The sequence below is a fragment of the Oncorhynchus clarkii genome, chromosome 4 (genome assembly GCF_045791955.1).
Source record: "Oncorhynchus clarkii lewisi isolate Uvic-CL-2024 chromosome 4, UVic_Ocla_1.0, whole genome shotgun sequence".
NCBI classification, from domain to species: domain Eukaryota; kingdom Metazoa; phylum Chordata; class Actinopteri; order Salmoniformes; family Salmonidae; genus Oncorhynchus; species Oncorhynchus clarkii.
This window is the reverse complement of record NC_092150.1, coordinates 10,195,666-10,209,854: the sequence shown is the minus strand read 5'-3', so window position 1 is coordinate 10,209,854 and position 14,189 is coordinate 10,195,666. Positions and strand designations below refer to the sequence as shown.

Below are 14,189 nucleotides of genomic sequence, written 5' to 3'. Positions count from 1 at the left end.
ACAACAAAAAAAATTGCTGACTAAATTAATTCATTATTTGATATGGGAAGATTTTCATACCTAGAGTGGCTATCTGCCTTGTTCAAAGGCTAGCGTCCCAGTATAACTGCATTTTGACTGAGGTGCTAGTAGTAAGGACTAAGGATTACCGGAGGTCTTGTACCTGGTGACAAATCTGACAAACAAGGGTTTGAGTTATAGAATCCAGGAGGTCTTGTACATGGTGACAAATCTGACAAACAAGGGTTTGAGTTATAGAATCCAGGAGGTCTTGTACATGGTGACAAATCTGACAAGTTTTGAGTTATAGAATCCAGGAGGTCTTGTACATGGTGACAAATCTGACAAACAAGGTTTGAGTTATAGAATCCAGGAGGTCTTGTACATGGTGACAAATCTGACAAACAAGGGTTTGAGTTATAGAATCCAGGAGGTCTTGTACCTGGTGACAAATCTGACAAACAAGGTTTGCGTTATAGAATCCAGGAGGTCTTGTACATGGTGACAAATCTGACAAACAAGGTTTGAGTTATAGAATCCAGGAGGTCTTGTACCTGGTGACAAATCTGACAAACAAGGTTTGCGTTATAGAATCCAGGAGGTCTTGTACCTGGTGACAAATCTGACAAACAAGGTTTGCGTTATAGAATCTCTATACGGATGTATTTTTAATATTCGGTCCAGACTTTATGTGGGTAATAGAAGCACAATAAAAAAAAGCACACCGTGTCACCCTATCATTCTTCAGCTAATAAAAAAGCCTGGAGTTATTTGCATGACATTAACGGTAACATTTGAGAAAACATTCTTATCGTAATAACCAACAGACGTCCATTTGAAAAGAACAGTAACCTCGTACCCAGTCTCACAATTTGTTACTGTTCTTTCCAAATGGATAGCTTTGCACCAGTGTGTAGTTCCATTATGCTTCCGGCCACACAAAATAACAGTACAAAATGTATTCTGATTACACACACAGGTCTACTCAACAGCAGTGATGGTCCCACATTTATGTGTTGTATAAACAACAAATGTTTGTACAACACTGAAGGAATCACGTGACATCCCACTGGGCACAGACATAAGTTCAACGTCTATTTCACGATGGTTCAGTGTATTTTCTTTGAAACAACATGGAAACATTGATTTAACCAGTGGGATGGCCTTCTGTTTCTTCAACAAATGGCTATAAGGGGCCATTTCAAACATACTCCAAGAACATATTTTTTTAATGTTTTTATTTCACCTTTATTTAACCAGGTAGGCTAGTTGAGAACAAGTTCTCATTTACAACTGCGACCTGGCCAAGATAAAGCATAGCAGTGTGAACAGACAACAACACAGAGTTACACATGGAATAAACAATTAACAAGTCAATAACACAGTAGAAAAAACAAAGAAAAAAAAGAGTCTATATACATTGTGTGCAAAAGGCATGAGGAGGTAGGCTAATAATTACAATTTTGCAGATTAACACTGGAGGGATAAATGATCAGATGGTCATGTGCAGGTCTGCCGATTAAGTCAAACAAGAAAGGGTCCAAGAGCATTGTTCAAGTGAACTAATGTGGTGAAGTGCTCACCAGCACACCGCTGAACTGTGGTTGGCAGATGAAGGTGATGTTCTGTACATGATCCAGTTGGTGGGAAAGGGCTATCTCCTGTTGCAGTTGCTCATCGAGGTGTTGCCTGTGATTGCTGCAAAGAGTCGGTGATGGACAGAGCAATAACCCAAACAGGTATTGTATTCAGACAAAACAATAAAAACAAGCTACAAATCACTCGAGTCCTGCAGAGATCGAGTAGAGAGAATAGAGACCAGCAGAGGTCAAGTGAGTAGATTAAGTTCAACTGCCTCATTTCGAAATGCTACGTTGTGGTTTGTGTCGCCTATACGCAAAACTCACTTGATTTATACTTTACATGTCCTATTCTTAAATGTTCCCCTTTATTTCATATTTTTGATTGGTCTGTAATGTTTAATTCTCTTTAAAAAATATATGTACTTCAGTAAATCTGAGGGCCTTACCGTGCAATACAGGAACGTATGACAGTTAGGTTAGAAAGAATCAAAATTGTAAAGAGGAAGGCAGAGGACCACATCAAAATGATGAAGCCAGTCATAGAGGAGCTGGATAAACTTAACCAATTAAAACAAGGAACTGGAGGTACTGCATCCCATTCATGTCAAATGGTCTACTTTACAAAACAGGTATTGTATTCAGACAACAATAAAAACAAGATACAAATCACTAGATTCAACAGCATTACTGTCATAGGAGTGTGTATAGGTGGCAAGGAAGTCAGGCGCAGGAGAATTATTCTTGGTAAAAATTGAGTAGTTTAATGACGTAAAAAACATAACTCCAAAACCATGAAAAAAATACACAAAACAAAGTGGGTACGAGGACCCGACGCGCACCTATACAAACAACACGAAAATAATAACAAACAATCTCTGACAAAGAGATGAGGGGAAACAGTGGGTAAAATACATAACAGGTAATGAATGGGATTGGAACCGGTAGTGTAGGAAGACAAGACAAAACCAATGAAAAATGGATCAATGATGGCTAGAAGACCGGTGACGTCGACCGCCGAGCAACGCCCGAACAAGGAGAGGCATCGACTTCGGTAGATGTCGTGACAATTACAAGAGACAACAACCCAGACCCCACTGACCTTTTAAATTCCAGGCTCAAACTTGGCAGTCTTCACCACACCTGCCAGCGCAGTTAATTAATCCTTACTCTCATTATCTTCTTTCGCTCTTCCAAACGTTCTGTGCATTCCCCCATTCCATATTTACTTAGAATGTGCTCCACTTTTCCCTGTCCGCCATTATACCCCTACCTCATGTCCAGCTAAACGTTTTATCACAACCACAACCTTTATTTTAGTCTATTCAAACAGACCCCATTGCAAAGAAAACAAGTACTCATTAAGATCAGGTGTGGCCAACACACTTAACAAGATAGAGGATAGAGAACGTTTTGTTGATGCTGAAAACAGAATGTACATGTTTCTTAAAATAACATTCTTAGAACGTTCTCTGAGCGCTACTAAAATATTATTGTGGTTTTTAAGGTACGTTTTCTTAATGTTCTCAGAACAAGTTGAGAACATGACTTGAAATAGAACCATGAGGAAACATTATGCTGAAGCACTGAAATTCCCAAAGAAGAACATTGTTACTTAACATTCTCAGAAGAAGTTGAGAACATTACTTTATATAGAACCATGGGGAAACCTGTAGGGAACATTATGCTGAAGTACTGAAATTCTCACAAGAGGGGAACATTGTTTCTTAATGTTCTCTGAACTATTTGAAAACATTCCCAATGTCAAACCAGTTGGAGAACGTTCCTAGAACATGACCAAAATTGAAATGAAACGTAACCATGTTTGAACTTTTAGGAAACGTTCTGTTAAAGTAATGAAATACCAAGAAAATAAAGTATTTTTGTAAAGTTCCATAAAGGTGCTGAGAATGTTCCAGAACCAACACACAGGGCACAGACGTCAATTCCAAGTTGGCTCAACGTAATTGAATTGAAATTATGTGGAAGCAATGTTGATTCAACCCGTGTGTGCCCAGTGTGAAGCAGCTATCTTGCAGAATTCCCAGAAATGTGTAGGAAGGTTGCATGCAAAATAACCATAGGACAACTACGCTCTCGCCAAGCGCTAAGAAACATGGTTCTCAGAACGTTATGTGCTAGCTGGGATGTAAATTGTCCAACAAAGATTACTGATACTGGTGTCTGAGAAATTTTTGTTATAGCCTAATAAATAAATAAGCCTACTGCAGCTTCGTGTGGTCATGATTTGGTTGGGGATCAAACTGCGATATCATTCAGTCTAACTCAGGAATGAATAGCAGTGTTTCAATTCATATTCATAAACTTCTCACTTTATCAGCTTGTATTCGCACATTTATTTTTTTCTGGAGTCCTGTTGGTGTCCGTCCCATAACCCTTACCTAACAATTTAAAAAAAAACTTCAATGAGGTAGGGACGTCCCGAGAATTCCGTATAGCACCGACCGTCCGTCTGATGTCGCTGTAGGTTTCTTTGAAAGTTGTGTCGCGTTTCAAATCTCGTACAAAACCGTGAGATTTCCAATTCGCGTTCCTCTTTAATTTATCCTCCAAGATGGTAGGTACTTACATGTATACCCCTGCTGTAGAAATTGGCTTAAATCTATGTCCATCCTGAGTTTTGCGAGTAGAAAAAAACACACATTTGTAAAGTTGTCTTAAATGTGACGGACAATGTCCCGCTCCCATGTCACTATTACTGATTGTGTGGTGAAGAAACGTATAAATCGGCGAAAACTCACCGCTCACAGCTACGTTTACTGGCAAGATTACGATGGCGTAAATTAGATACATTATGTCACGGAACTTTGTAAAATGTGTTATATACGTCTTGTAATACTTACAACCTTGGCCATTGTGACCAGCGATATGTTGTGCTAGCTTAGCTTTCTAGCTAACTAGTTATTTAGCTGCTAACGTTACCTGGCAGGGGGAGAGCGCATTATTCCTAGGTGTATATTTTTCTATTTGATTATTGACCAGGTTGTGAAGTCTTCTGTTTGGTGGTTGACATGACATGCTTGGCTGAAAAGGTCGGCTACTGGTGGGCCAATTATGACTGTGTTGTTACCTAGTTTGCTAACCTCAAATTATGTATTGCAGCCCACTAAGAAGACCAAGACCAGAAAGCTCCGAGGGCACGTAAGCCACGGACATGGTCGTATCGGTGAGTTGAGCATAGTCAGCATTGGTGATACTTGTGTGTTTATAATGTAAGTTATTACAAGATGTGACAACTGTCGTTTCTCTTCGTAGGCAAGCACAGGAAGCATCCCGGAGGTCGTGGTAATGCTGGTGGCATGCATCACCACAGAATTAACTTTGACAAATAGTGAGTAGAGAGAGCACTTTTACCTTGTCTGGTTCAGTGTGACACTATTCAGCATATCTTACAGTAAGCCTACACTGCATTGTTTGGTGGCTTCAGTAGTAAGAAAACATGATCAATGTTTTTTAAGAGTGGGCGATTGTCAGAGACTCAGAGTCTCATCTTGACAAACACTGTTGTTTTGGTGTGCTAGAGTTCTCTCAGAGTGAAGACTGTTCCTATTCACCGACTGGCCTTCTCATAGGCCAGTCACCCACATGGGCAGTTACAAGTGTCATACATTGTTGCCAACACATCTATATGTCCAACACATAGTAGTTTGCGCACATTACTGAAGGTTGTGGGATGAAATCATCCCTCATCACGTTCATTTTGTGCCTCTGGTAAAGTTACAATTAAATGCTATAAGGCAATAGTCAGGTACTCATAGTTGATGGATTTGTTGTCCTACCACTTCAGATCTCATCTGTTTATTACATTGTCATCATGGAAAACTGTTATAAAGTGGCAATATGTGACTTTTTGGGCAGTCTGACCCAAATTCGGATACAAATGTGGGTTATAGATCTATCATTTTGACTTGAAAGCAGGTCTAAAAAGTGGTAATTTGTATTTTCTCTATGCACTATTTCTATGTTTCCCTTAAAAGTTTTGTTTTTTGGTGTCTGTCTTTGGTTTTGTACAAAAGCTTCAACCAGATGAAAGAAACCATTTTTGGTTATGGAAAATATATTTCACAGCAGTTAAGATGGTACACTGATTCTCTACACTAAACGGTCTTATTTTGTCACAATAACTGAAATTAGGTGCACTGTTTTTCATTAACCAGGAAATGGCGAAGTGATTTGTGTTTAGTGCAACTTTAAGAGTGGATTTGGTGTGAGTACAGCTATTAGCATACCGTAAATACCAAAGTGTGTGTGTATATATATATATATATATATATATATATATATATATATATATATATATATATATATATATATATATATATATATATATATATTATAACACACACACAAACAAAGGATAGCAATTCAAATGATACAGGAGCTTCTCATCTAAACCATATTGCAGTGTTGCACACTTAACTACTGCAATTTTTCTCAAATGTGTGGACATTTTAAGCCTTTCATTTTCAATTTGGCTAACAGTGAAAAATGCTGTTTACTGGTACTAAGGTAATTCTTGCAGGGACGTGGTGTGGGAGAGCTGTTGTCTTTACACTATAACACTCAAATGGGGGTTGTATGTGGTGTAGATGTCCCCCATACTACCACCAAAAGAGATCTCTTAGATTTGAATCTAGATCTGTCTCATTAAACTACACAAGTATCTCTCCTGGACCTAGTTTGCCGTCAATGTAGTGAAGAGACCCTAAGACTGAACTTTTTACTTTCAGCTTTATCACCAGTAACAATTGGTGTAACACAATATGCTTGATGTATCACCTGTCTGGTCTCCTCTGTGCCTCCACAGCCACCCGGGCTACTTTGGTAAGGTGGGTATGAGACACTACCATCTCAAGAGGAACACGGTGCACTGCCCCACTGTCAACCTCGACAAGCTGTGGACGCTGGTGAGCGAGCAGACCAGGCTCAACTACGCCAAGAAGCCTGAGGGCCCCGCTCCCATCATTGATGCTGTGCGCGCTGTAAGTGTCTTCCCAACGGGACAGTTTGTCTGGTCCCAGATTGAAGTTGCTGATTCATACAGTTAATGGAAAACAGTTGTTGTAATGGCTTTTTCTACGGGCCTTTTCTTCAGTCCTGTTCTAACATATCTGATTTAAGGTAATCATGGGCCTGGTTAGTGGCTGACTGCTATGGTGGTGTTCAGTATGCCACACAGTGAGTGATGCAGCCAGAGACTCAGAGTCTCATCTTGACAAACACCATTGTCTTGGTGTGCTAGAGTTCTCTCAGAGTGAAGACTGTTCCTATTCACCGACTGGTCCTCTCATAGGTCAATCGGCCACATGGACCGTTACACGTATCATACATTGTTACAAACAACTCAATTGACCATATATGAAGTGAACTGAAAACTAAAATTTGTTTTTCTTGCTGGACATGTTCAAGTATTCTTCAGGAGGGTTAGCCACCCCTGATAAGGATGTTGATTTTTCCACAAGCAGGACAAATTATTTTCCATTAGAGTCAGCACTCAGCAACAGTAAATGGCTTTATGAGCCCCAGCACAGGTTTTACTGACCTAACCTCGGCTGAAACTAGCCTAGACTGTTCTAGACCCAGGCTTGAGCTGGAGCTCTGGTCTTTACCCTCTATTGGACAGAATATTTATCTTTAAATGTAGGCACGTTGGAAGCTTGCTTGCGTACTAACTGGTTGTTCAAAATTAACTGCTGTAAAAAGTCCATAATAAGAGCCCTAAGCAGATGACAAGCCCCCTGCTGTTGTTGAGAAACATATTGGCATCCTGACCGTTTGCTCAAGGTTGCCAATATTTTGTTTTTAAAATATAGTTTGTTGTAGCCATGCTGGCTTTGATGGCACGGAATCTTCGACTGACATTGGTGTGAAAGGAGCTGTGTTCAGTGTTTCCCCTATATTAAATTGTTGCCAGCGCTGCAAATAATGTATATATTTTTTTACAAATATATATATTTATTCATTTCTGGCTAACATGTGGAATTGTTTTAAGATGGTCATACCAATGATTATTTGGCTATTTGATTTTGAATTTTCGGGTTGCTGTAAGTATAATTTTTTTTAATGAGACGTTGAATTTGGCTTTACTGCTATTAGCCCATAGAAATGCATTGAATAACGTATTCATGCAGAGCGAAACAGATAGTTAAAAATCATTATTGTAAAGAAGTTTGTTTTGAAGTGTCTGTCCTATATCTAAGAAATTAAAATTTTGTATTTTTACCCATATTTGACCCCGACACTACAGTGATGTTTCTGCCGCTGATGAAATTTCCGCTGATCAACTTCTACTGAAGTTATGAAAATGCAGCAATTTCCGCTGTGTGTTTACTGTGAATACTGAGGCTGTACCTGTTAAGTTATTTTTAACCGTGGTCAAGTAGGGTATTGTGGCTATTTTGATCATAATGCAGGCCTACCAGAGTGGCCTACCATAAACAAAATGGAAGTGTCTGTATCGCTCAGCCTACAGTAGCAGCCAATGTGTGGTATTCAATGTAGAGAAATTATATTGTGGTGTTTAATGCAAGAAACCACTTTACAAAATAAAATGCATCATTATTCCAATACCATTATTACAGAGAATCAGACAAATTATGCTACCTGCCGTCTATTAGCTACTTATCTTATTCAAGCCTGTCTCAAAATACAACTCTGCCCCTTTAAGAAGGGAAAAAAGCTATTTTACCTGACTCACTTTTCAAAGATTGTAGGAAGCAATCACTCCCCTAGTGCTGACTAAGAATTATCTATAACTGGGCTAATAACTCACTAACTAGCAAAGGATATGAACAAACGTGCACACGTTGCTACATGCAGCTCTTGCTTTGATCTCAACAAGTGCATCTACTCACAACCGCTCATGTTGTAAACACAGTCCAGTTCAAAGTGAGTGGCACAGATCCATATATGGCAATGGTCTAAATAGGCCTACTGCAGCTCTGATTGGTTATGAAGCACCAGTCTGTGTAGAGTACGGGCCTGAGTTATCAATGCAATAGGATCCTACTCTGATGCATTCTGCCTACAACAAAAGCTACCCATGCCACTACATAGTTAGTTTTGTTTCGGTATGTTGCATTGAATGGCTAATATTGTGTTAATTTGAATTAAAGGGAAACGTTGATTGTGTTAAATAATGGGGTAAACTCTAGAAAGTTGAGTGAAGTTCAATCTCGTGCTTCTCTGCACAGACTGACATTTCTTCTGCTGGCAGTCCTGGGGGAGCTGGGTAGACGCGCAGCTTCAAATCAAATTTAATTTGTCACATACACATGGTTAACAGATGTTAATGCGAGTGTAGCGAAATGCTTGTGCTTCTAGTTCCGACAATGCAGTAATAACCAACGAGTAATCTAACCCAACAATTTTACAACAACTACCTTATACACACGTGTAAAGGAATGAAGAATATGTACATAAAGATATATGAATGCGTGATGGTACAGAACGGCATAGGCGAGATGCAGTAGATGGTATCGAGTACAGTATATACATATGAGATGTAGGGTATGTAAACATATAAAAGTGCCATTGTTTAAAGTGGCTAGTGATACATGTATTACATAAAGATGGCAAGATGCAGTAGATGGTATTGTTTAAAGTGGCTAGTGATACATTTTAGTTGCCGTACCAGGCGGTGATACAGCCCGACGGGATGCTCTCGATTGTGCATCTGTAAAAGTTTGAGTGCTTTTGGTGACAAGCCACATTTTCTTCGGCCTTCTTCACCACTCTGTCTGTGTGGGTGGATCAATTCAGTTTGTCCGTGATGTGTACGCCGAGGAACTTAAAACATACTACCCTCTCCTCTCGTGTCTGAGCCGTTGAATTGCGACTCTACTTTGTCTCTATATTGACACTTAGCTTGTTTGATTGCCTTGCGGAGGGAATAGCTACACTGTTTGTATTCGGTCATGTTTCCGGTCACCTTGCCCTGATTAAAAGCAGTGGTTCGTGCTTTCAGTTTCGCGCGAATGCTGCCATCATTCCACAGAGGGAACATTGCACTAAAGTACTTCCATAAATGTAACTAGCCCCGGGGTAACTTCAAATGAGGCTTGTGGGCGTTCTAGAGAAAAACAACCGATATGTATGTGTTTGTGAGTGTCACCTTTCGATGGTGGGGTCATGTTACTGTGTAGCCCAAACTGTTTGGATGCTACAGACAGAAGTTAGATCAGCAGTACCAACTTCAGATGAGTCCCGTGACTCTTGTGGGGGTCGTAGAGCTAAACGGAGAACGCCATAGTTTTCGTGAGTCATCTTTCCAGAGGGGTCATATTAGTTTATAGGCCAAACTGTTGGTACTGGTAATTCGAGCCATGTATGTCTTCAAGATCTGCTGCCTGTCATTTTGGGGTCACTCGTTTTGCAGATTAAACTTGAGTAACTACATGGCAATGGCATGTAGGACAGACTTTGTGGGAAGGTAGGCCAAAAAAAAGTGTGTAGATGTGTTGGTTAATGTTGGTTCTGTCGCTCCCTACAGGGCTACTTCAAAGTGCTGGGCAAAGGCAAGCTGCCCAAGCAGCCTGTGATCGTCAAGGCAAAGTTCTTCAGCAGACGGGCGGAGGAGAAGATCAAGGCAGTGGGAGGAGCTTGTGTGCTGATGGCATAAGCTCCTGTCAATGTTTTTCAAATAAACTGTATAAATGGATTGACTTGTCTTGTGTTCTGTCGAAGATGTAAATGTTGCCTGAAGTTTAGCTCACACATTGTTGGGTAAAATATGTCAAAGGAACAGAATGGATTGATTTGCTGCATAGAAGAATGCCTTTGTTACATTGGTCAACAACCTTGGTCCTTGTAGTTACAGGGTGTGGAGACTAGTTCCAACCAGCATGTACACATCTGATTTGGCTAATCAAGGTGTGTTTGAGACATTGCAATTGGCCTGGACAGAATCACTGATCTACAAGTTACCTTGAATCCACCATATAACTGCCAGGATAATAGAATGCATGAGGTGTCAGTGTTTGGCTAGGTCAACCTGTACAAATAGTTTTGCAGGACCAGGTTTGTGACCACGGTGAGTCAAATACAGTTTGCAGGTCATGACTGGTTTTAATCACCTGAATGTTCTGTTATAATGAAGTAGGTGTACATTCGTAAGGAACCATTTCACAGCACATTGATTCGGGCCATGAGCAATGCCCATTTTTGAATAATATATTTGAATTAATAAAATATTTTGACACATGTCAGAAAAAATGATTAATTTGGCGAGAGACGGAGCGGGATCTAGTCAATCCAGATTATAAAGGTGGCGCCCTACACCGGAAATGTGACGACAATCTTTATAGCAAGTTTAGTGCGCGCAAAAGTTATTTAAACAGGCGTACATATTCTGGTAAGTAGCTTTCTGTGAATACATTGTTTCTCGTCCACACAAATTATTATAATTGGATGGGAATTCGTGTTCAATATATTCTCGAAATTAGAGATCAACTCGAGCGCTCACTGCCTGTTGCATTGCTGCTCGTGCTCTGTCAAATCTGCGCGCCCAAAGCAAGGGAGATTGTGACGTCAGCGTTATGTTTACGTTATTCTACAATATTTTTCTTGTCATAAAAAGGTTGTTTGCCGGTGGGTTGGGTACAGTAGATAGTTGACCCGCGGTGTTGTTTCCTATAGCGAGGCACGCCTGGCAGATGGAGTTATCCCTGCTCCGCTCCGCCAGACTCGGCCTGGAAGTACTGGAGCGAGCCTCGAGACGGAGTGTAGACTGGTCTACTGCGAATCCGTATCCCAGTACAACACCAAAGGAGGACAACGCCGGGAGTGAGGAGGTAGGCCTATGTGTAATTGAGTACATTTACATGCACACTATTAATTCGATATTACATTTATGGCCGAGTATGGCGTTAGTCATGCAAACACCTATGTTTATCTTAATCGGCGTAAAGTCATAATCGAAGTAAGCATACGCAGATTGCACAGCAAACCTGGTATTTTAATCTTTCGAAGTATTAGGACATCTCAACACTTTAGTCGACGCCAGCCGTGAATATTTGATATGCGCATGTGCTAGCACCTTCAGCGCAAACTTCCCATTCTGTGCGAGTGGACTGAGTTCACTGAAAGTAGACATTTAAAAAATGGTTCTCACATGCAATCTTTATTTGTCCGAACTCGGAATCAGATAGTCTTAGTAAAAATAACATGGTCACTGTGGTAGAACGTTTGTTTTGTTGGCGATTTTCTGCATTTATAAAAATACCCATCAGTAGCCAGATTTCAGATGTCCCATGTATTGTATACAGATGTATTAGGGACATCGTTATTCATGCAAAGTATGCATGTAAACGTTTTAAACGAACTATTATATTAATCTGACTATCCACAATAATTGTATTATTGCGCTCATGGAGCCGTGCATTCTTTATGTCAGCTATCTTGTTTTCTCTGGTTTCTTTGTAATATGTGAAGCACTGGGGCATTTTTGGGAACTTATCTAATTTGTCTCATGCAATTGCTACATCCATTTTTTGACTAATAAATCAAGGATATGTACCCCTTTGATTCTTGAAGAATATAATTTAAAGTTGCAGTATGCCGAAATTGATCCGCCTTTTCCTGGTTGCTAAAACGAATTGTTTGCCTAATTTCAGTTTGTGACAAAATAAGCTGATAGCGTGTAGAGAATCATTGTACCATCTAAACCGCTGTGAAATATATTTTCCATAACTAAAACAAATATTGTATTTTCAGCTGTTTGAAGCTGGTGTACAAAACATTTTAGAACGGGAAGCATAGAAATAGCGCACATAGAACAGATCTACTGCTTCTTTGACTTGCTTTCAAGTAAATGTTAGATCTATAACTCACATTTCTATTTTGAATTTTGCCGGGTTGCCCAAAAACTTACATATTCCCACTTTATATGAGCTTAGTTCAACTGTCGTACCCTATCAGAACCCAAAATATATATATTTTTGATTTATTTAACTAGGCAAGTCAGTTAACAACATTCTTATTTACAATGAAGACTTATGAAGTGGGTTAACTGCCTTGTTCAGGGGCAGAACGACAGATTTTGACCTTGTCAGCTTGGGGATTCGATCGAACAACCTTTTGGTTACTGGCCCAATGCTCTAACCACTAGGCTACCCTCTTTTGGTTACTCGCCCCTTATAATATACGTTTGTTTAACTCCAATGTTTGTAAACAATCTAAAACACTGTATAGACTCAACATGGTTAAACTATACATTTGGTAGCATCAGTGGTGAGTCCTTGCATCTATAGCTCTTTGTTATTGTTTCTACTGCTGATTGCCACTTTGATGTCCAACTGTCCATATTCAGGTTCAGGGAGACTCAGCCCACACAAGCCTGGATGATGCTTTTGAGACCATAGCTGAATTCATGGCACAGACAACATATCAATGCAAGGTATGTGCTCCAAACCAATTCTACTGCCCTTACTTTGTGCATGCTTTTGACAATGCTAGATAAATATGTTTGTATTACAGAACTTTTACATGTCGGAGACAGAGCCTATGGAAAATGAGAGAACCCATGTGTGTAGATACCATTCTCAATCTCACCAACACCCAGGGACCTCACTGCAGACCAGGAAACATGTGAGGCAAAGTTACAGCCTTTCAGTGCAACAAGCTGTCATAAAGCCATATTGTACATTTAGAATTGTAGGGCAGAGCCCATATATTCAAATAGGAAAGTCAACAAAAACATGCCATTTTAAATGGCGTTTCTTGTCATACTCCTGTGGTTGAGATACTAAGCTATGCCTGTGTTTCTACAGGCACAGTCATCACCTGAGGATTTCCACATTGAGGTGTCTCCAGGTACCTATAAAATTACTGCAGGAACGCAGGACTCACAGGAACAGACCCGGGTAGTACGCATTAATGCAGGAGAGAGCATGAACCTCACATTTCACCTCTAACCTCTCAACCCTGACCAATCCCCACGACCTTTCTGCTAACAATAACAAAACTGCCCAACCTGAACGTTTACGTACATATTTTCACGTCATGCTATTGTCTTCTGTTGAAATGTCGCTTTAGAGCGACAGTGATAGTGTTATTCATTTGCTGCTAAATGAGAAGCCATATTTTGATGTAATCATGATTTTGTTTTTATATTCAATTTTGTATGTAAAATGTCTATCCAAACACATCACGTAAATAATTTCTATTTTTTTTGTCATATCAGTATAATAAAGTATATATTTTAAATCAATGATCATTTAGTTTATGGCACAGTTTTTCTTGTCAACTCAACAACTCTCAATCAAATGTTTAATACATGTTCTCCACAAGATTCATATCTGATAGACAAAACCTTAATGTATAAACAGTTGTGACCGTGTTGCCAGCGGTTAACTGAAGTATCGTTTTTGGATGAGGTCTGGAGTCTGTCAAGCGAAACACATCCCTGATGGTCACCCTTCTCGTCTCACAACCAGGAAGTGGGTGAAACGCTGAGCTGTGATTGGGTGAGCCACTGATCTAAATGTCAGGGTAGATAGTTTTTGGTGCACTGGAATTTCCAGGTACTTTCCCTGACAAATCAACAGATGTAATCATATTTATGGTTGAACCATGCATGTTGTACATAGT

General features: G+C 39.8%; 2 protein-coding genes and 2 non-coding genes across 4 annotated transcripts; all 4 read left to right on the top strand.

Annotated features, from left to right (window-relative positions):
* Positions 1 to 4,640: 4,640 nt before the first annotated feature.
* LOC139406405 (large ribosomal subunit protein uL15-like) lies at positions 4,641 to 10,260 on the top strand. Its single transcript, XM_071148954.1, has 4 exons — positions 4,641 to 4,767; positions 4,857 to 4,932; positions 6,409 to 6,583; positions 10,093 to 10,260. Exons 1-4 carry the CDS (start codon positions 4,656 to 4,658, stop codon positions 10,219 to 10,221), a joined length of 492 nt encoding a protein of 163 aa, XP_071005055.1. The 5' UTR covers positions 4,641 to 4,655; the 3' UTR covers positions 10,222 to 10,260.
* On the top strand, positions 5,072 to 5,202 carry LOC139408168 (small nucleolar RNA SNORA3/SNORA45 family). The gene has a single exon (XR_011634223.1). It is a non-coding gene; the product is annotated as a small nucleolar RNA SNORA3/SNORA45 family (small nucleolar RNA).
* LOC139408167 (small nucleolar RNA SNORA3/SNORA45 family) lies at positions 6,793 to 6,923 on the top strand. The gene has a single exon (XR_011634222.1). It is a non-coding gene; the product is annotated as a small nucleolar RNA SNORA3/SNORA45 family (small nucleolar RNA).
* A 596-nt stretch (positions 10,261 to 10,856) lies between the features above and the next one.
* Positions 10,857 to 13,810, top strand: LOC139407558 (A-kinase-interacting protein 1-like). The gene is made up of 5 exons (XM_071151383.1): positions 10,857 to 10,953; positions 11,238 to 11,392; positions 12,910 to 12,996; positions 13,077 to 13,187; positions 13,370 to 13,810. The coding sequence occupies exons 2-5, from the start codon at positions 11,255 to 11,257 to the stop codon at positions 13,511 to 13,513; spliced, it is 480 nt and encodes a 159-aa protein (XP_071007484.1). The 5' UTR covers positions 10,857 to 10,953; positions 11,238 to 11,254; the 3' UTR covers positions 13,514 to 13,810.
* The last annotated feature ends 379 nt before the right edge of the window (positions 13,811 to 14,189 follow it).

Excerpts from the sequence above, each read along its gene's own strand:
- LOC139407558 (XM_071151383.1), top strand. The coding sequence starts at position 11,255 with ATGGAGTTATCCCTGCTCCGCTCCGCCAGACTCGGCCTGGAAGTACTG. Across the intron at positions 11,393-12,909 it reads ACAACGCCGGGAGTGAGGAG|GTTCAGGGAGACTCAGCCCA; the intron begins GTAGGCCTATGT and ends GTCCATATTCAG. Across the intron at positions 13,188-13,369 it reads CACTGCAGACCAGGAAACAT|GCACAGTCATCACCTGAGGA; the intron begins GTGAGGCAAAGT and ends GTGTTTCTACAG.
- LOC139406405 (XM_071148954.1), top strand. The coding sequence starts at position 4,656 with ATGACTGTGTTGTTACCTAGTTTGCTAACCTCAAATTATGTATTGCAG. Across the intron at positions 4,768-4,856 it reads CCACGGACATGGTCGTATCG|GCAAGCACAGGAAGCATCCC; the intron begins GTGAGTTGAGCA and ends TTCTCTTCGTAG. Across the intron at positions 4,933-6,408 it reads AGAATTAACTTTGACAAATA|CCACCCGGGCTACTTTGGTA; the intron begins GTGAGTAGAGAG and ends GTGCCTCCACAG.